Source organism: Neodiprion lecontei, chromosome 6, assembly GCF_021901455.1.
Source record: "Neodiprion lecontei isolate iyNeoLeco1 chromosome 6, iyNeoLeco1.1, whole genome shotgun sequence".
NCBI classification, from domain to species: Eukaryota; Metazoa; Arthropoda; class Insecta; order Hymenoptera; family Diprionidae; genus Neodiprion; species Neodiprion lecontei.
The window spans coordinates 20,889,678-20,912,191 of record NC_060265.1 but is presented as its reverse complement, the minus strand read 5'-3'; the positions used below and the strand labels follow the sequence as shown (position 1 = coordinate 20,912,191).

The window sequence follows — 22,514 nt, the reverse complement described above, 5'->3', positions numbered from 1 at the left end:
ATTTCTTTATAAGTTCAGTGTACTCTAATGTAAAAGTCAACATGAATAATGGTGAGGAAGGTTTTATATTCTAATTATTTTGAAGCAGTAGTCACCAGTATAAATTTAAAAGTTTAAATTCATTGCAGAGGTAAAGAAGTAAAATTATAAGGATTGAGCGGATACAAATTTCTTATTTTCTCTTTCGAATTGCAAAATAACAAAATCAGGTTCGAGATGCGTATAAATCTGTTATGTACAGATATTCTTATTACAAAACACTACTGGTTAGTTCAACGTTCCATAGGAGACTACACATATGAAATCAACAGTTATTGAGTTTAATTTTGATAAGTAATAACTGACTTATAATAAAATGTTAGCAAAATCGTACGTTTAATTTGTAAAATCCAGCAATCGTAATTTTAACTGAAGTAGATAAAAATATAATGTAATTGTAATATTGAGTATTCACACGAACTTTGTGTAAATTTCAAAAGCAAGCGTTAAAGCTTCTTAAATTTGCGAACAGAGTTTTAGCTCACAAAAACAGAGTAACGCAAGTTTTATTATAAGATAATGCAATATTCGATGAAAGATTTGATTCAAATAGCATTGAACATTTCTTTTCCCTACAAAAGAATCCAATAATTATTGGTCAATGTGGAACACAATTCACAAATTGATATTACTCAAGATACAGATTCTAATTGATTAATGGTAAAAGATGGTCTAATATTTTGCAACGCTGTTGATTTCAAAATATAGCGAATGAATTTGTTCATCTGGCATCGACATAAATAGGAATGAGAACCAAACTTGTTCCGTGGTCTAGAAAGTGTCGGGTAACTATCAAAGTAACTATATAGTTTGTATCAAGACAGTAACAATTACCTCATTAGGAATATAACACGGGAATATTTAGGGAATCTTTATTTTACTCGGCACGTACTCACTAAAATGGTTGATGTAATTCTTTTCAAAGCAAATGAAGCTGCTAGATATTTTTGCACAAAATTCATCGAGCACACTGCTTTGAACATTCTTCTTACTTCAAATCATTTTCTCAAATAATATTTGTCGCAATTTTACCGAACCTAGTATATGCCTTTACTGAAATCCTTACAAAGCAGTCAGTATTAGATACTGAAATCTGTACATAAAAAAGTAAATAATCAAATGACGTTGAATGATATACATTGTAAATCTATTCGATTACACTGCCGCTGGCACTGCAATTTGGTATAGTTGAAAATATCACAAGCAACTTTTGTTCAAGTGCATAAATCGATGTAAGGTCAATTACCGACTACATGTACTTACAGAATAACGCTGGGTATACATACTTATTTTACGAAAATAATTCTTCATCTCATGTATGTACATACAATACACGTATCTGTACATAAAAAAAAACATTATAAATTTAAGCTTGGGCAAAAATCAGTGCTTTCAATATTAACTTGGAGTAACGCGTAAGTTGTTCACATCATCAAATCATCTAAAAACCTTTAATGTCATGTTTTATTTCATCCAGTCAACCTATTGGACAGCAGCGAGAATCTGTCTTTGAATTCGCAGTCAAAGTAATTGCCTCCATAACTGAATGTAGATTGTCCGGATCTGAGATGTAGTCTTTGGATATTTCATCAAATAATTCGGCTGTTGGATTATAAAGAAAGTGATTAACATGATGTCTGAGTGATAAAAAAAGTGCTAGTTTAAAAATTTAAAATGTCATGCTACGTAATTAGTAACAAAATTTATGTGTCTTAAATTCGAAAACTTGAAATGTTTCTATTTAAACAGTCTAAGATTTCCTATCTAGCTATTCCCTGTGGTATGCTTTGGAACTTACACGTTTTCTCTCCAGTTTTGTTGGATACTAAATAGAATTTGCATTGAATTCCAGCTGCGTATCTTTCCACAATGTCCAGATCAGGGGTTGCTGTCTTGCCCTCGTCTAGAATATCCTTTTTTGTTCCGCAAAGGTATACAACGCACGTCTCTTCTACGCTCCTGAGTTCTCTAACCCAGTATTTTGCCCTCTCCCAAGACTCTAAATTTGTCACATCGTAACAGACAATTGCAGCCTTAGCTCCGCGATAATATAATTTTGTCATAGATTGGTACCTGCATTAAATAGAAAAACAAATTACTTCTAGTTGGCATCATTATTAGCTTCGACTTTTAGCTTCTCGATGTGTAACATCAATCTGTAATTACACTGTGTAATTTTATCTGTTCCAAAATGGGCAAATATCAATTTCATTCGCTTACCTTTCACTGCCAGCAGTATCCCATATTCCAAGAGTAAATTTAATGTTATTAACGCAGACTTCTTTTGATGCAAATGCTGCGCCTATTGTCTGTGGGTCATATTAAAAATAAATGAAATAATTATTTTCGTGTCAAGGTATGTGTAAAATAGAAAGTAGCGGGTCTCGCTATGGGAAAACAGTGATATATATATATATTTTTCTAAAAACTTAAATTGGCATTTTATTTACTATTGAGACTATTTCTGAGTTAACGAAATCAGGGTGTCCAGCGATATTAGAATTAAAAGTGCCTGTATATTGCCAGTTACTTTTTTTCAAAACTCGTATATTCGTACGTAATGATTTCTATGATATTTGTGCGTTATCATGACATAAACAACATTGAATAGTGGTATATTCGACGGCGTGTAGAACTGATGAATTCGGGTGAAGTCACAAATGTGGAAAAATCAGAAAACAAAAGGGTCGCGATATCGAGTTTTCAAATACACGAAAATGTATTTCATAGAATTTCGAAATGTAGAGAGCCGAAGTACAGAAAATGTCAAAACAAAAGGTAAAGTATAGAAAATCAGAATATAGAAGCGTCACAATGCTGATGTATTCTTATTTGTTGTGACAATTTTACATTACAGCTCTCTATACTCTAACCTTTCTACATTTTGACTTTGTATGTGTTCTAAATATTCTAAAATTGCAGCGATATTTCGAAGAAATATTTATTTACAAAAATTCGTTTTTCAGCGAGTGAATGTAGAAACAGCAATGTACAGCAAACAGCAATCAGCGCGAATTCCCGTATTTTCAAGGGCACTTTGGAAATTTCATACAATTCCCGGTTTTTCAGGAATTCCCGGTTGCTGGACACCCTGGAAAAGTCTAGTCATTGGTTAGGGTGCAAATACGAAGGATGATACAGTTTGGCAAGTCCTTACATGGGCTGGTAATTTTGACATCACTCAGATTCATTATCTCGTGACAAGCGAGATTGCATGGTTAGTATATAGGTATGTGTGATGTACAATAGAGGCGTACTTACACTTTGATTGGGTAAATTTTCATTGAATCTATCGTCTATAAATCGTTCAAGGAGACTCGTTTTACCAACGTTTGAACTCCCGAGTAAAACGACTTTTAAATCTACCTTCGGCATGTCGTTGTACATCAAACTACAAATCTGAACTAGCTAAAGACTGCAATGCAACTTTAGCGATATCTGTCAGTGGTTAATTTTTGTTGTCGGTAGCATGACACATCGCACTCTTATCCTTACTCCGCAGCGTGCTCCGCAGTGAATATGTAAACTTCCCGGAGGCCGTAACCACGATGAGCGACTGATTTACATACTACTGATACTACCGATCAGTCATAATAATGACAACGTAAATTAACCAGACAATAACAACAATCCAACATTATAGTAAGGTTACTACCTCTGGCGGTAATTTACTTAACCTGTGTAAATGCATTTCCAACCTGAACTTCATGGGCAGCAAAAAACAGCAGCAGTTTAAGTGGTTTGACGCAGTCGCAACGCTGTTCATAAAATGTCTTGCATTTGCTGCTCTGCTATTCGGATGAATGAATTTCAAGCAGCAACAACTTTTGCCGGAAGTGTTAGTAACTTTCAGTGAATTCCTGCTGTTGCTGTTACTTTTTACTGCCCATGAAATCCCAGCCTTAGAGCGTATGTGCTCTAAATTTCCAATTTTCATTCAATCAACTTAGAAAAGTGTTCATGCGTATTGCGAATTCGAATCTATTCAGAATGTCCTTCACTTTAATTCGAAGGTGTTTTGATCATTTTGTGTTCCGTAATACAACATTTTTTCTATTTGACTTCGAAATTACCTGGTGAATACGTTCAGTCCATACCGGGGCCAAACGTGAAAACAAGCCACCTCGGTGCCTACAAATAGACAACCGGAGTTATAATTTGCCATCTCATGAACGAATTGTAACGCCCGGTTGCCTATCTGTAGGCGCCGAGGTGGCTTGTTTCCATGTTTAAGGCCGGTGTAATAGGTCCATCAGGCATTAACCATTGGATGACCATTTTGAAGAAAAACACTCCTGAGTAAAATTTCCTACTAATCGCTTAGTTGTCAACCGAAGAAGACTCTGATATTCTTTTCTAAAAAGTGATCATGTTTCTTTCATTCATCTAAGATAATGTTAGCACTGAGTGAAATAAGGCTGAACATTCCTCGGCGTTAGTATACGGTAATAAGTATGCGTAAATATGACGCAAAACGTTTCTGCGATAACGATAGAGTATTTAGGGTGCGTTTCGATATTAGCTCCCAGTGTTATCAACAATCTTTCATCTCTCTTGCGCTACCGAGTTCGTGATTGGCTCTGCCTCTGTCCCAGGCACTTTTTAGCGCTGCGAGCTAATTTCAGAACGCACCCTTAGTTGTACTCGATCATGGCGAACCAACTGCAGCAGTGCTTGTCAACACCGAATTCCTGGCGTCACGCGCTTCAACATTGCCCAACCGAGCAATAGATGGCAGCACTTAAGGCATGGCCACATTGAAGTCAGTCGAACAAGCGCTAGACGGGCGGGTGTGCCGAATTCAATCTGCGAGAATTCATGACGGCGAAATAATCGCGGTTAAAGGGGTTAAAGTAACTTTATAAACAAAGGCGCGTCACAGCTATCTGTGAACCGTATGTTGAAATCTACCACGAATCCACAAAAATCTAGCTATCCATAATGGCTGTTTCCGACCGAGCCGCAATTATTTCTGCGGCTACGTAGCTGCAAAATTCAATATCGTGCTGTAACACGTGTGTTGAAATCGGCCATGGCAACGGATAAACAACCTCGAAATTACAGATTATGAATAACGCTATTTTTCTTCTTCCTCGATTGTTCGTATTCGTTGTCAGTCCTCATGATACCTACGACCTGTTGATTATCTGCGAATCGTGGAGGAAAGCTCAATGTACTATATTATAGAGTTCAGTGGGAAAGGTAAACTTACATTGAAATTAATATAATCATTAAAAGTTAATCACCTATTATTAGTCTATTTGTTCCTTGGTGAAACTATAATGTTATTATATAGGATGGGTGCAGCATATATAAAAACGATTCCAATGAAATACACTGCAAACTTTGTTTCGAACTGTTTTCGTTCCACCGGTGAAAAACAGATTTTCCGTTTAAAGCTGCCTTCTGATCGGTCTAGCTAGCGCTATGATAATTGCGCAGTGAGAGCGTGCGACACAAAATGTTCATGTGATAAATCGTAAAATGTTATGGAAGAATTCAGCGTGCAATTTATTACCTGATTAATAAATTACGATAAAATATATAAAAAATCACATAGGACAGTACATAAGCACGAATCCGCAGACATCAAATATATCCTAATCATTTTTTATATATTGTATCGAATTTAGAAGAAAAGTAATGTAATAAATTACATACTGAATTCGTCTCTAACACTTTATGATTTATCACTTGAACATCTTCAGTAGGGATTCTTGTACCTAATTGTAAGATGGTGTAAACGAGTGTTTGATGTCGAATGAATTCAGATGATTACACAAACTTATGAAAATTCCTCTGAGACAATTAATATTTCCGACAAAGACGACAATAGCGGACCTCGGTTAACACTTTCACAGTTCACGGTTCCCGTCTTTTGATCGAAACGTTACGTTGCCTTGAGTTTGAAGAATATCCTCCAGGGAGTGTTTCTCAAGAGCAAAAATTGGCACCATGATTATACGTATTTCATGATTACTTACATTTTATAGAGTGATTAGGAGAGATTACTTGACAAATAAATTTTATATTGATTACGTATTTTCTCACGATTTCTAAGATTTCATATGATTTCTGGAGATTACAAAGAGATTCCTGTAATCCTAAACGATTTCTCTTGATTACCAATAATGACTAAATCAGAATTATATTTGATCATTACTGATTTCAGTGTGATTGTGGAGATGACAAAGTGATTTCGAGGATTACGAAAGTATTTCTAATAATATTAACAGCTCAATCGCTTCCGTGAAATACCCCTTGATACCCTCATCTTCGTTATGTTGGGTGTAAAACACGTTCGTTTCCCTAATTTTTTTGAGTTTTGCGACGCTTTCAGTAAAATATTTCATCATTACATCGGACATGAAGTTGGCACTACATGTTGTCATGCATTCTGCCATGCATTCCGTGGTTCACTTGGGCGGGTTCTTATCAAACCTCGTAAAGGGAAGCGTATCAAAGCACACACGGTTCCACAAAACAAAGTGCTTAAGCCTCGCGAAGCTCGGAATATGACATCTCAATTTATAAGAGATAGAAGTTGAAGATGCTGGTCATCCCTACGAGCAACGCGGTATTCGAAAGAGCCTTCTCAACTCTGACGCTCATAAAAGGCCGAATTCGTAACAAACTCTAAACTCCGATGCCAGAAGCACTGTTACGGAAGCGGTTATATTTTAAGGCTTTAAGGGAAGTGTTGCAAAACATTCGAACCTTCGATTCACGTGTTCGGTAAATTCAAATCGAGCTACATGTATCGGCCTGTAACGGAACGCTTGGCAAATAGGACCTAGGAACAGAACTACACCGAAGTGATGTAGGAAATGTTCGATATAATTTTTGAATTGGTTGAAGGTGACTCTGCGATCTAGTTGAATTAAATCAGTAAATTTTTATAGATCACTTTTTATCCCTGATGGAGCGATAGTATGGCTTATTCCAAAGATAAATCAACAGAATTGAATACAACTTGTTGTAAATTGACATAAGCAAGTTGATTTTTCATATCTTTATCGCTAGAAGTATTTTTTTGTTACTCAGACATACGGCAGTATTGTTCATTTTTTATATCTTATACGTATCTGACCGCCAACTAATGCATAACAGTTTCTAGTAATAACTGTTGAAATTTACTACTGGTTTCCCTCAAATGGATCGTAGCAATAACTTGAGATGATAAAAAAAGAATGAGATTTCTTAATACCAGAAATTAAATATAATATAAGACCATATACACGAGAAAAAAAGGACTTGGTAGCTCCAAGTTTATTTACGCTAAAACATAAATCTTCTTAATATTACAATAATACAACTTGTTGCTAACATTACATTATAAGCGTTAATCGAAAAGAAAAACTGCAGTACAATACAAACGATTTAAAACTAAAATGTAACAAATGATACGTAATAATTAGTCAAGTTTTATTTTTACCGACGTTCTCTGGAGTCCTTCATACATTCTAAAGTATAGAGACTACCGGGAATCGTTTTGTGATAAGTTCTGCATTCAATTTGAAAATTAAATGGGCACTTATAGAAAACCTGATTCTTTGACGTGTCTGAAAAATTGGTAAAGTTATAATTCAGAGTATAGCTCCAAAAATCAACGCGCGTATTTTGCGTTTTGCATAATACGCACAATACTTCGTCATATATTCGCCAACAGTTTGATTTAAGACGCATAGTAGTAACATTTTCTTCTACTATTATACACACAGGGTCTATTGTTAGTTGGAAGGTTGGCTACATTCGTTGAGTGACTGTGGTCGACCATGCGCCTCCTTGCGGCGGTTTACGGTACTATCTATCTGGCAACCCTGTTTGGAACAGCGGGTCGTCAGAATGCGGCGAGGGCGGCGTCGAGAGAGTGGAGCTGCTCTCTCCGTACGTCGGGCGCTGTGTTCCCCAACAATTTCAAAGTGAACGGTTAAGTGACAGTTTGAGAGGAATCGACATGATTGTCATCGACGAACCAGACTACAAGCTTAGGTAGCAGTCATGGGTAAGTCGCCCTCCAAGTCTCCGCTATCGTTACTTTTATTCACGAGCAAGTACCGAACGAACTAGGAGACCGCGAAATTCTCCCGGCAGCGACGAATACACACGATTGAGGCGCCCACCGCCTGCTGTTGCTGCTGCTGCCTAGTTCAGATCGAACGTGAGGCGGTCCCACCGCATGCATAATGCATCCAGCGACGCCTTTCGGTGTGTGCATGCTGAACATAGTTGCATATGGGAGTTTGTGGGGGTGGACATGTGTCCTCACCCCCCCTCCCCCCCCTCTCCTAGATTATCGGTGGCGAAGCCGTAAAACTGATGATATTTTCACTCGGCGATCCGGATCTTCTCGGCGCGGGATATTATCGCGGTAGAATCAACTCGGGGTGGGGTTGCAACCCTTGCTTGTTTGCCGATCTTGCTTACTACTTTTCTGTGAGATGAAAAAAACATTGAACACGTTGAAGCAGGAAATCGCGATTGCTATGCTCGAGAGGATGTTACGGTCAGTCTTCACGGACCATGTTAAATGTAATGTCGTTTAGTTTTACTATTCTATATTCGAAGTATGCGCATTACTGATGTCAGAATACCGCAGTCAGCGCTATTGTACTTGCAATACCGAATACAAATGTCAAAAAGGAATGTCAGTTTCACGCGATAATAATTACAAGAAATGTATTCCTGAAATCGAATTACCACTTAATGCAGGAATACTTTTCCTTGTGTTATATTCGCACGAAGTGAAAAAGTTATCCGACAGTTTCGTTCGGGATTCAATGTGGAATTACGATGACTGCGGTATTTTGACAGCAGTGCTGCAGAGGCTGTGATAACAGTAAAAAGAAGTGAAATTTTACTCATTGTCAGTCGGTAAGGACTGACTATTAGCACCTCCTTGGTCGTATTTTAAATTTCATTCGAAGAAAAGGGGCGAACTTATTTCTCTCTGTTCTCAAACCTTTCTAATCAGTGGTTTTCATGGTAGATTATGTACAGAGATCACTATGATACAGTATACGAATTGGTGATATGGAAATTCAACTAGTTCTTATGGTACGGCACTTTATTCGTTACTTGTTTTTCACGTCAGTGTTGTATCGATGTACGAAAATACATTTTACCACTATTTATAGTATATATATATACGACATTGCTTCCGTGTTCCGTGTGATTGAAAAACCACGTGCAAGTTAAATTATAACATCGTTGAATTTTCGAATTCCTCAAGACAATTCAAGGCCGCAGGTGAACGAAGGTGTAAATGAAAATTTGATTTCAAAGCGAATATACATATGTATTGGTTACAGGTATATACAAATTCGTGCGGGATTGAAGAGAATTCTAACTGTTGTTAAGTACGACTCAGATTTATTCAAAAACTAATTACAGAATCCAGCTTCGCTAATCAACCGCTAATAAATTCTGCCATTACATTCGACGTGATGAAGTCATTTCACGTTGATAAAATTTGCATACTCACAAGTTACGTTTCGAACCGACACCGGCTTGTTCTCATCTTAATCTTCTCCGGATCTTACCGTCTTCGCATGGAAAATGTGAAACTTTACAACAGAATTTTATATTTTGACTAATAATTATTCGCAATTTCGAAACTATCGTGCTCGATTCGTCAAACGATTCAATCTTCGCTTGATACTACGATTGTGAGTGTAATATCTCGCTGCACAATATAAAATCAACAAATCGATGCAGCCAATCATTTGACAAAGGTGCGGTAGTTGAACCAAAAAAAAAAAAAGTGGAATTCTGTCCACGTTAATTCTATTTTGATCTCACACAACATTTTTTCACCAGCCCGTATATTAACAGTGTTTTTTTGTTTTATAGGAGAAAAGATTTTTACTAGACAAATAAACGTTTCACAATCAATTGTATGAAACATTTGGTCACAAATTAAATTACTTTTCGAAATTTCCCCTCTTTTCTTTTTAGCGGAAAATTCCCATTCTGTAGGTCAAAATTTAAGAAGCTGATTGTGAGCCTGATTAAAGTGACCTCGTGGTTTTTGTCGGTTATATACATCAGGCAGTCGCGGTGCAGGTGACGACTGAATTATAAACGGCATCTCGTGTTGATGGAATTAGGTAACATATGTACGTGCAAAATACATTAACGTATTTGTAAAGGTAGAAAGAACGCTCTGTAATTGTTACCGTCAAACTTCACGCGTTGTCCTTTATTAGTTTTGGTATATTTGAATTGTACGTGGCACGTGATTGTGCATAAATTTAATAAATCCGAAGGCGAACGAGGAAGATAAGACCCCTAATGCTCGTTGCCGCAGGCGTATTTGGCATGCGAAATGCATGTGTCAGGCGGGTTTGGCAAGTGATAAAAATCGATCGCGCTATTTTCAATTGGCTGCATTGCCGTATATCCAACTACATATCACAAGAGACGTCGGTTCCTCCACGGCAGTACATCATTCGCGTTTATTCATACTTGAAAACCCTGTAACCTGATACTCCTTGATCGATGTGTTGCGTGACCGACCTTTTCGTTTCTCCGGTTGAACACTCGAATTCGTTCTTTATATCTATGTCGTCAAATATTCACCGGTTAACCATCATAAGTGTACCGCTTTTCTGTAATCGCCTTATTTCATTTACCTGATTTCTTTCTGAGCAATTAATCGTCCGATTCAATCGTCTGGCCTCGACGATTTTTTTCTGTAGGCATTTCCATTATTTTCATGTAAATTGAACTTATAGCTACAGAATGAAATGTTTAACGAAAATTTGAGACTTTTTAGGAATTACCCTTTGGAAGTTCCGTTGAATATTTCTTACATCCACTTGAAATAACTTGATGTTAAACGTCGACGATAAAAATAAGATTAAAATGAAAATTTCTGAGATAATTCTCGGAAATATTACGTATACGAAGTTCAATGTCAATTTTCAAAAATTGGTTAATTATACGGAGAAATTTTTTTTACACGCCTGTACTTGATTTTCATAACATTTCCACGGGTCAAATTTATTTGTTTAAAACGCGCCGATGCAGAAACATTACGAAGCGACGGTTTAAAAAGTTTACCTAATTCGCACGGTTGATCCACTTAAATTTAAGCCATTGAAACATGGTGACTGACCTTATCCTCTTACCACAGTAAACATTTGAGAACCGCGTGAATAAATTTCAACAAATAAACCCACGCATAGATGAACAACATTAGATAGGTCGTATTATGTTACATTTTTTGTGTCTCTATCTTCGTGGCATATTTTGAGCCCAATTTTGTATGAATTCTTATTCTTATTCATGTCGTCCAGTAGTCCTGGAAATTTCGGTTTGCTGCGAATTCTATATTTATTTATTTTCACCGAGTAACTGTTTTTAAAAAGTGGATTCCCGCCTCTAATCGCGTTCTTCGGTTTTCTCTACCAACAGGTTGTAGTAGAAATAACGCAAATGTCCTTGAATTTGTTACGGATCTTTTACTGGACACCACGTTATTAAGTGCGGGATAAATTTTCCTTGACCCAGTTATGAATTCTAAAAATTTCCAGATTCGTCATCAAAGTGATCGAAAGAAATGACTCTGATCGAATGCATGATTTTATGGTACTCCTCGAGTTTTTTTTTTTTTTGTTTCTCTAATTGAAATATGCTTAATCATCAATATATCGAGTTCCAATCGAATACAGCTAATACTTCGGTGTTATTTTTCGAACTTTCGTTTTACAATTTTCAACGTTACGTCAATATGTTGACTAGACAGAGTACCGACTGAGCGTAGAATATGCACGACCAAGGCATAAACATACCTGGGTTCTATACCACCTATGCCAGTTCGCTCGATATGCCAGACTCGAGTCCAACAAACAAGACTCTTGACCAAACTCTACGGTTAGGACTTGGATTTTCCGTCTGCACGCGCTAAATTTAGGACGGCCGTTTATTTTATTTTCCTTTCTTTTTGACCTTTACCTTTTTCTTCTTGTTTTTTTTTTTTCTCTAGCGTCAAGATATACTTTTGTAATCAGAAACATGATTGAACATTCAATTGATATTGAATTTATTTTTGTTGTCTGATAAAAACTTAGTCGTACTACTTGTTGAACTAGGTCAGAATTCGAATTTATTCGTGTTTTTTTTTTTTGAATCTACTAGATTTTTCAAATTATTACCTTTTACACGTGTTATAATATGTACGATCGAAAGTTTATACCTGTTTCATATAGGTTCAATTGTTGAGAAAAATTTTCCAGCACAAATTAAACTGAATAGTATTGAATTTATTGGATAATTTTCACGTTTTTGGACGATAATTTTTCACCTCGCGTTTTTCAGATTCTCATGTACGTCAGGTTATTAAAAAATTGAAACCGTCCGTCATGGACACGTTTTTCCATTTTATTTTTCTCTTTAGCATAGCTCATAAAGCGGATTTGTCGTCAAATAAACTCGCTCTTCCTCCGTGTTTATCAATATATTTCTCTCGCTGTTTCCCTCCAGTTCTGAAATTTCGAAATTAAATTCTCGCTTTATTGCCCAGAGCAATATCACAAGAAGGCGGCAGCAGTTGATATACATAGGGCATTCCATGCTGAAAATTCGACGTCTCGGATCAAATCCGCTTTTTTATAAATAAAATTATTCTTCCGACTTCAGACCGTCGGTAAGGTTGGGAAAATGGTGTCAGTGAACGAGAATTTACACGCGTACATCTGATATTATAGAATTGGCATGGAATGCCCCGTACACCGAAATACACAGCGTGTATTTATATAACGTCCACGGTATTCTTTATCCTCAATCGATCTCTCTCCTCGCAAACTTCACCCGTACGAGTCTTTTTTCGTGCCTTATTTCGTTCCCCTCACTTCCAATCTTTCCAATCCATTATTATGTCCGATAGAATCAACATTTGTCATCACCCCGCTTTTCCTTGTAAATATAATTGGAAGGTGGCGTTGCATTTGCGGGCATAAAAGAATAATTGAAATTCTTTTATGTACGTGGTTCAATACAATGCGACAGATATAATTGCCTCCAATTGTAATAACAATATGCATGTATGTAATAACCAGTTTTGAACCCCTTACTTTCCACTCTCCACAATCTTCCGCATCGATATGCTTTTCAATCTGATGAAACTGTAATTGTCAATTGCTTCTCTCACCAATTGCTATCGTAAATTTTAAGCCTTATAGCGACAATCGTGTGATTTATCGGGATAATAGTAATAATAATAATTGTTCACCTTTTTTTTTCTCCTTTATCCAACGTCGATGCCATCGATCAATCATGGCAGGATCTTCATAAATTAGTACGAGTTTGACGGTTGGACATATAAACCTTTTGTTCGTGTTTCATTCGTTTTCTTCGTTTCTTAACAAAAAATGTTTATCGGTGTATTTTATACGCACGGTATATTTTTTGCCCATTCGTCAAAGTCAAGTATCGTAATGGTCGGTTAATTCATGAAAATACACCTTGTTTCAACCGTTTCTATACCAAACATTTTCAAGATTGATGAAAATCTGTAGCAAGCAGATACGCGGTAACGAATATTTCATTGGCAATGAAAATTGCATCTTTCATGTGTTCACTTGACAGGATGAAAAAACAATGAAATTGCGTTAAAAGTGTGATTGTTTTTTTTTTACATACAAATTCTTATCTTCGATTCGTATTGTATAAATAATCGTAAAGCTTTGATTACAATTTTCAATTGAATCTTTCAATATCGCGTTTAGAAATCATCCGTTTCCTCTTTTCGTCTCTCTCTAGAACAGAATTTTGATTTTTCCTTTTGTTTTTGCAAATTGTTTTTTCACCGCCACCTCTGTTGTTCGGTCTGTTTTCTCGTGTCCCCTATAATTCCAATTTCATACATAGTAAACGAATGAATACATACCGTCGCGAAGAACGCAACCTGCGCATATTCGCGAATATTTAAAAGTTGCAGTGTATGCAGATGTTCGGTATAAGGAGGACGCCTTACAACCGTGCAGTGGTGCAGTGTTTATTATTAGGTGGGTCTTCGGTGCACGCGAACTAGGAAAATCGTCGAGTATATATTAATATTTAAGTCAGGCAAAGAGTTTGACGTGTGTATTAATAGAAATTAATCAGTGTCAAATTATTTGACACTCCCATTAAATGTTATTTATTTTTATTTTTTCGAACGCACAGTCGTTCGTCGTGAAATCGTCTTTTCTTACCGCGTATAATTTATTTAAATAATTAGGTCGTTGAAAAAAAAAGAAAAACACACACAAAAAACTTGCCACTATAATTTTTTTTAGTTTCCCTGATATATAAGTGAAATAAAAATTATAATACCTGACACAAATTCAACGAGATTCTCGCGTAATAATTTTCTATCGCTCAAACGAGCAGAGTTTTTTTTTTTTTTTGTTCGTCTCTACGACTTGAGCGACATTTTATTGTAATATACATATATATATGTGTATAGGTATATGATCGTGAATTTTTAACTTGGCCCATATAAATTATTCATCGTGTATATTATAAAGAGCGTTATTGAGCAACTTTGGCTCGGTTTATGTTTACCTCTCGGTGTTGATATGAATCTTTTTTCATCCTTTGTCGTGTGGTATGATTTGGTTTGTTTGAATTTATCCACGTCAAAAGATTGACTCCATCAGGTAATAAACAGAGAGAAAAAAAAAAGAAATTGTATAACAAAATAAGGCAATGTGAAGAAATTTAAATGAAATTTTACAATAATTTTACATACATGTTTTTTATTAAAAATTTAAATTCATAACATTTTTACGCTGTAATATTAAGTTTAATTCAACGCTAACTCGTTTCTGTACTTATTATAGCTGCTTGGTTTATTTCTCTGTGCAACGACTGAAAGATTTATTTGACTACTTGCGTCGAACGAGTGTTTCGAAAGTTGAGCGAAGACGCTCAAAGACCAAAGTAAACGCTGCTGCTTATCTCGAGTTAGGTGCTAGATTCTGTTTGAAACTTTGCCTACGACGGAATTCTTTATGTATATATCTATATATATATACGGGTTAACGTTGACAGATGTTCTTAAAGTCTTTTATTTTCTTTGCTGGCGAAAGAAATGGAATACATATTATTGTACATTATAGATGAAAAATAGGCTGGAACAGCGAAAAAACGACACTGAAATATCGGATCTTTTCATGAGATGAGACAAGGAAATTCAGGGAATGATGTATAATGAATGAGAAAATTGATTACAATTGTTCGGAATTTGTATGGAAGTAGAAAAGTTTTAACAAAAACATTGATCTCTGCATCACCGCAAATCAGACGATGATTATAGATTTAGAGATACTTATCGTTCTTTAATTTAACTTGACACGTGTATAGAAACTACGTAAAAATATGTTATGTTCATTTTCTTTTCACTGTATAAAAAAACTTGAGCGTAAAAACTTTCATCTATGGCATCCGGTGAACGATGTTGAAACTTGATAAATATGTACATTGTCTCACACATAGACACAGCGTAAATTTCAATATGCAGTCTTAACAGCGAAAAAGTTTATGATAATTTACAGGTTCAGTCAAAATATTTTTTAATATTAGATGAAAATATTCATTTATCTTTCACTTATTATACCAAATAGGTACTTGGCAAGTAAGACGGTGATAATAATTGATACTTGAATCATATAAATTGATATTGTATTGCGTCGTTCATGGGAGTAAAAATCAAAAGCCGGTTACGAAGAAAAATAATTGAGTCGGTCGATTAATCGAGTTTGAAAAATAATCGATTATACTCGATTAATCGGGAAAAAATAATCGATTAATTGAGAATCGATTGTTTTGGTAATTCTTTCATAAGATACAGCAAGAACATAACATTTCATAAGATGAGCAAGTACATACGTGCTTGCATTTCTGATATTAATGAAATTTCGATTATTTTTTCTTATTTTCTTGCTATCTAAAAACAAAAAAATAATAATGACAGTAATAACAATAATAATAAAGAGATTACTTACCCTCTCATCGGAATTATGCACATACTTATGTACTTATGTACTTATGTAACATACACAGCCAACGGTGGATACACGAACAAGGTTAGACGTACTCTTTGAAGTTTGGACTCTCGTTATATTATCCGTGGATTTAACGACGCGAAAATTCCAGCGGTAAAAAGGTCAAGCAGCCGTCCATAAGATTGTAATATGATAAAAGAGTCTGTAATATAATCACGTTCTTTAGTTTTTATATTCGCTGTTGACTAGGCGCGAATTTTAAAATGTCCTATCGTAATATTCACGCGGTGTTTTGGTAATCGTTATCCTGCTTTGCCAAGCTATAATACATAATGAAATAAAACCTGCGTCATATTTAAATTTCAGTCAACGTGCGAGTGTGAAATTTTTATGTAAACGAATAATAAAACAATGATGCTTGAAGAATGATGCTGGTATGAGAGAGAAGAAGGTCTCGGAACTTCCGTGCGAGCAAAACGCGACTGAAATATCACACGAGTTGAATTCTCGTATGTTGAAAAATATACATAGGTATAATATATAATGTATTTTGTTTTTTATTTATTTTTTTGTACTGTGTAATAATTGCTTACGCTTCTTCATTCATTTCGCGTAATATATATATATATATATACATATACATATACGTATAATCATCAGCTTTAATATCCTTTTCGTTCACATTTATCAATTTATTTATCCGGTGTAAGCTGACTCAATTACGGTCTGCAAAATGGTTATCGTGTTGACTCGTCGACAGGTTGGGTTCAATGTTTGCTAAAAGTTTTAATTTTATCGTTAAAAATTATCGTCGATTCCTCGTATAATATTATTATTTGTTCTAATTTTCATCATTCAAATTTTGGAACGTAACGTTTGTTCACCGTAAAGACAAAACCGTTCATAATAAAAAATTCCCCTTGAGTTCAATTACGTTAATTAAAATATTCTGGGTCCGGATCGTTGTAATAATTTCAACATGTTGTTTCGCTTTCTTCTGCAAGCGATGAAAAAAAAAGCCAGTCTCTGTTATTACGACATAAATTCGACAGCGACACTTTGCTTGTATTATTAAACGTATGCACACATGATTTTCCCGAAATTCCGTGTTTGCGGATATAATTTGTAAAACTTACTAACGAATTTACGCCCGGTTAACGGAGAAAGAATAATTTGCATTATACATGCAAAGGTACGATGATCAGTCAAAGTTTTCCGGTTTACCTTGAATATCGTCTAGAATATACCGCACGGAGAAACTGTCCGACACTATATTACTTGGTGCGTGTATTTGGTATTGCTCATATTGTGTGTACCGTGTATTAAATAAAGTTGCAACTATACGTATATGCTTACCAACGTATATACTGTACCTAATAATATTATACGTAGCTCTTTGAAATTGAACCCCACCTCATGCTTTTGTTCACAATCAGTCGCGTTTGCAACGCTTGCTATATAATAGATAAAGTATATGTAATACATATTATTATCACGTCTCGCGGTTGAATGAATTCCGTATTTATTCGTAACGCTGCACACTTCAGATTCCGATTTTGCAAGCCGCGTATAACGAGAAGGCCGCGTTCCTCGAGGCATATAAATAGTGAGTTTCAGAATATATCTTCGCACGTGTAATGAACAAGAATACGGACTATAGTATATGATAAATTATACTTTTAAGAGTATTTAATTTTTTTATCATTATTTTTCAATACAGGTATTTTTTATCCTTCAATTATACAAATTGCAGAAGGAGTGTTCAGTTTTCACGGAAATTCGGTTCAATCGGTTCTCTAATATAGAATTGTTTTTTCTTTTCTGTCACTTATTCTCATAATAATTCTGCGCTTCAACTTTTAGCGGATCGATCTTCATCAGATTGTCTAAACGGAAATGTCGATTAATTCTATAAGGAGTTTTCGTTAATTGTAAGTGGCAAGTATCGTGTGATTATAAACGTCAGACCGAATTACCCGCAGAAAATTGAATGCCCAAACTGCGATTTATGACAAATGTTGTTAAATATTTGAAAACATGGATCGAGTAATAGAAATGAATAACGGGTTTCAAAAAGTTTGAACAGTCGTTGATAATTGTCTACCGTAATAATTGTCTTTACCGTCAGATTTAATATCTGTTATAAAATCAAATGAAAATACGTTTCGTGCTGCAGTTTGCCTATTGGATACATTGGGTGTGTATTTTCAATCTAAACGGTGATTTAAAACCGAGTTTAATAAATCGGCTGAACCATCAAACACAAAATTATCGGTACTGCGAGCTTTTTCTGCAGTTTAGAAAAAGCGCTGCATTATCCTAAAACCCAGCCACACCTCGTTTCGCTGTAAAGTTATTTCGATGAAATTTCTTGCAGACGTAGGTAGTTCTTTATCACACTTATCTCTAAGTGCGCCGTGTGCAGAAGCCTTCCATTTTCAGAGAATGGACCCTTACTATCCCAGAAAGGTTGGCCTGGAATGGGTTGTATACCCAAACTCCTCGTCTACTTAGGTTCGGGTTGAATGGAGTCCCTCACTCTGAAATATCTTGACGGACCTAAGCGAAAATATATGACCCATCTTCTTACCGGATGCAGTAACATTTGCTTCCCATGTTCCTCATCCGGTACGCAGATATATCTTTGGGGTTCAATCCGCTCTGCAATATCCTTAATGGATATAGACCGAGGGGGTATTTGCTCGTTGAAATCGCAAACCATGTTGGAAAGCAGTCACTTTAAAATCCCTTGAAATCACATGAAATCGCATAGAATCGTATGAAATCCTTTGAAATTGCAAAGCTTTTTAAAAAGCGGTTACTTTGAAATCGCGTAAAATCATTGCAATCGCTTGTCACCAGATCTATGAGTAAATACCAGTACGGAATCATGCCTACTTTGTATTCAGCTACGTACTACGTACAAACATTTTCTGTCTCTTTGAGGGAGAAACGCTACTTACTCGCGAAGCTTCACTGCAGAGTTGCGAAATGCGTCAGTTTGATTTGTTGCTGCATAGAAGACGGAACATAAATTCACTTGATAGTTCCAGAAGTGAATTCATCGTTTACAAGCTTCTTCGCCCTTAATTGCTCCCTCGGAAACAGAACCTTGCGTGTGCTTCGTATTCCCGACGCTGCTTTCGCCGGTTTTTTTTTTCCATCTTACCCTCATCTCATCTCATCTCATCTCATCCACATCAATTCTTGTTGTACCCACCAGCCACACGGCACTCTTTTCTAAGCTCCTCATCATTAGACGAATCAGTCGTATAGATATATGGATTCGCACTCGTTCACCTCGCTCTCGAGATTTCTCTCTAATTTCTTGCGCACTTCCCGCGGTTTGTCTCCCGCGGATCCTCGTTTTTTCACCACTTTCCTGGTCTGCTCACGTCCCCGCACATCTCAACCCTCATCACGCCCACGCTATTCCCTGTATCCCAAATCCTCTGCTCCGTATCACCGATCCTGATTCATCTCCTGTTTTCACAGCCTCCGTATCCTCTTCGCCGCACTGGTTTCACTTTTCGATTCTCATCATCCAGTCCGTGTAAGTAAGTACTTTTTATCCCTTCTCGCGGTACAGGGATTTTTATTCTCACACCATTTTACGGTACCTTCTGTATTCCGGTTGATGTCGAACAGTACGCAATGGAGAAATTATTTTCATCGTGAAAACGCGGTAATCTAATCGGAACCCCCATTCGCGGACCTTCGTACTGTGACAAAAACTTATCAGCAAACGGTTTTAACGAATCGCAAGGAAGCTCGCTGCCACTCCTGTAACCTACCTACCTGTAATCTATAACTGCGGAACCAGATGTGCTTCTTTTACCTCGTTTTCATCGTATCTTTGCCAGACTATAGGGAGGCAAAGAGCGTGACTGATGGTATAATCGTGAGCGAAGAGTTACGGTACGTAGACAGCCGGTGTGATAGAAGACCGGGCGAATGGAACGTGACACAAATACACTCGGCAAGCAATTCAAGCTTAAAGAAGCGCTAGCGCTTTAGTTGACACGCAGGGTCTTGTATTCCGGTTTCCTTCGCCGACTATCCTCACGGAGTAATCAGAGTGTGGTCATCGTTACCTGTCTTCTATTCATATCCACCAGCGCATTTGTCTGCCATTCAATTTAACACCGTTGTTATAACAGACTCGCATCATCTCCTAACGTCTCTAGTGCCGATCACCAATCGTATTTTGACTAGTCTTTTAGGTAATAAAGTCTAAATTGTATTAATTTCATCAGGTTTGAACGAGCGATTTCATCTGCGTAGATATTTTCATGCCTGAGGATAAGTCGACTTTGTTTTCTTTCATTCCTGACAGTGAAACCGGTTGTGTAAAGGGCGGGGAAAAATTATCAGTAAATGTGAAATGAAGACCGGATTTTTACAAGTAGTATGCATGATCTCTCCCAACTTTTCTATTGTTTTGTTTATTTTTTTTTTTTTTTTCTTTAACGTTAACAGTTCAAATTATAATTTCCTTTAGATCTTTTATATTATGAATGAGATTTCAAGGTGATCTAATTCGATAATAATGGTAAACGGATGTTGGAAAAATTGAGGATAAAATCTTTCTTACTTACCTACGTGAGTGAAATAATCCGCGTCTGTGTAAATTTCACGATAGTCGCTGCATATAATTTTCGAGTCTACTTATTTCGAGATGACGTATAATGTACGTGAAAAAAATATCAAAGAACAACAAAAATACCAAACACCTGATACACTATCATCTATGAGGTCTTGGAGTTTACTTTACAATCAACATCGTTGATTTGTGTTGATGTTATTGGTATTTTTTTCTTTCGTCGTTGGATTCAAATAGTTTTTATACCGAGTGTCGCGGTACACGAATTCACGTACACTGCAAAGTGTGCGAGCTAAGTAAAAAAGCGTTGATAATTTACTTGTGAAGTGAGCCGAGAGCGTGACTCGAAGGGCGTGTTTTGCCGTCAAAGACACGGTTGTCATGTCTCTGAGGCGTTCAGGAAATTGAGCGCTCTATGCTTTTACTGTTTCACGCAAGATGTACAGGAAGCGCTGCTTGAACTCTTCTATTTTAGTCCCTGTTAACGTCGGTCTAAAATTGATCGACGGAATATCGTGTCTGTACACGTGAACATACACAGTACCTAACCAAAGTATTTCGTCTCGTTATTCACCGTGAAAAATATCTTTCGAAATAGATGGCGTTATTTTTGGTTACGCAGTTTTTGCTCTAAATGCTACATCGGTATGGCTGGGAGGTTAACTTTACCGGTGTTTCGGCGAGGATTATTCTCTATTTTCCCATATTTTTCTGACACATCGTCATGGAACGTGGATCTCTGACTGCATTGCGTTCCGCCGACACATTCACCTTATGTCCGTCCTGCCTTTTGTCGTACGTCAGACGCATCGAGGTAATAATTTTTGCCTTTATTCTGCACCGGAAAAGAAAATTCTCGCGTGTTTAACCCAGTTGGTCTTTTTTCCCACAACGAAGAAAGAAAAGTAATTTTTTTCAGAGAACTTGTCCAACCTTGGCACGAATTAATCGCGCTAACTTTTTTTGCACGCCAAGTCCTGCAAGGAAATTTCTCATAATGCTCGCAAAATATATTCGCAACGTGTAAGAAAAATTCGGTTTTACTGAATTTTACCGCTCTCGACTTTTACCCTTGATCACCCAATATCCGATAAGACCCAAGAAAATATAAAGTACCTAAAAGCTTCATTGATTCAAGTCCTTCCGTGGAGTGATTGAGGCACGATGGGTACGTCAACTTGACGGATGTCGTTCGAAAGCCATTCTTCATCCTGGTACACATGTATATTTGTATAAGTATACACACACACACACACACACACATGCGGGATGCGTGGGTAGTTTACAAGAGAATCCTATATCAGCCCTTGTACAAGCCTGAAGGGCTTCCTGATACGTAGGTGCGGAGTGACACGGATCGTTTTTTAAATTGGGGGAGTATTCACCATCGTGTAATCGATCCGTAGCTAAAACTGAATTAGCTATTTATTTTAAATCAATAGCAGTGCTGTGCGGCTGATCGCCGATTTGTTTTTTTTTTTCGGTTAATCGAAGTTGCCTCACAGTGATCATACATAAGTCACACGCTGTTTGACCTGCGGAATTATCACGAGGCAACTTCGATTAATCGATCAATCGGAACCGTCGATGAACAGTTGGACGGTTTGATAGAAAATGGTAACAAAAAAAGTAACGCAATATTTCAATTCCATTTCTTAGTCGGTTGACGAGGCGCAACTTGAGATCAATGTAATAATACTTGGAATGAAGTGAAAGAATCTATCGCGTTACCATGACGGTTCAAGGAATACTCTGAAACCACTTCACCGACAGCAGAGATCACTTATCTGTTACACTATGTCATAAAACGTCTGCTTCGTGTACAAAGTACTGATGAATTATTATCTCCTCGCCTGTCAAAGACGGGCTGAACAGTTATC

General features: G+C 36.6%; 2 protein-coding genes across 12 annotated transcripts in view; one reads left to right on the top strand and one right to left on the bottom strand.

Annotated features, from left to right (window-relative positions):
* Positions 1 to 571: 571 nt before the first annotated feature.
* Positions 572 to 3,687, bottom strand: LOC107220215 (ras-related protein Rab-24). Of its 2 annotated transcripts, XM_046742498.1 has the most exons (5): positions 3,301 to 3,687; positions 2,260 to 2,348; positions 1,838 to 2,112; positions 1,489 to 1,641; positions 572 to 1,378 (listed from the first exon to the last, which is right to left on the bottom strand). In XM_046742498.1, exons 1-4 carry the CDS (start codon positions 3,424 to 3,426, stop codon positions 1,517 to 1,519), a joined length of 615 nt encoding a protein of 204 aa, XP_046598454.1. In that variant the 5' UTR covers positions 3,427 to 3,687; the 3' UTR covers positions 572 to 1,378; positions 1,489 to 1,516. The 2 variants fall into 2 exon arrangements, with proteins under 2 accessions (XP_046598454.1, XP_015514195.1); XM_015658709.2 differs by having other exon boundaries at positions 572 to 1,641; positions 3,301 to 3,686.
* Positions 3,688 to 7,879: 4,192 nt separating this feature from the next.
* The window catches only part of LOC107220216 (alpha-1,6-mannosyl-glycoprotein 2-beta-N-acetylglucosaminyltransferase), a 56,806-nt gene continuing 42,171 nt past the window's right edge, over positions 7,880 to 22,514 (top strand). For 8 of the 10 annotated variants that reach the window (XR_006905114.1, XR_006905113.1, XM_046744346.1 and 5 more), the window contains exon 1: positions 7,880 to 8,044. The gene's annotated coding sequence lies outside the window, so the exon portion shown is untranslated. The remainder of the gene's footprint in view (positions 8,045 to 22,514) is intronic. The other 2 variants (XM_046744345.1, XM_046744342.1) reach the window with 1 other exon arrangement.

Excerpts from the sequence above, each read along its gene's own strand:
- LOC107220215 (XM_046742498.1), bottom strand. The coding sequence starts at position 3,426 with ATGTACAACGACATGCCGAAGGTAGATTTAAAAGTCGTTTTACTCGGG. Across the intron at positions 2,349-3,300 it reads AAAATTTACCCAATCAAAGT|ACAATAGGCGCAGCATTTGC; the intron begins GTAAGTACGCCT and ends TATGACCCACAG. Across the intron at positions 2,113-2,259 it reads GATACTGCTGGCAGTGAAAG|GTACCAATCTATGACAAAAT; the intron begins GTAAGCGAATGA and ends TATTTAATGCAG.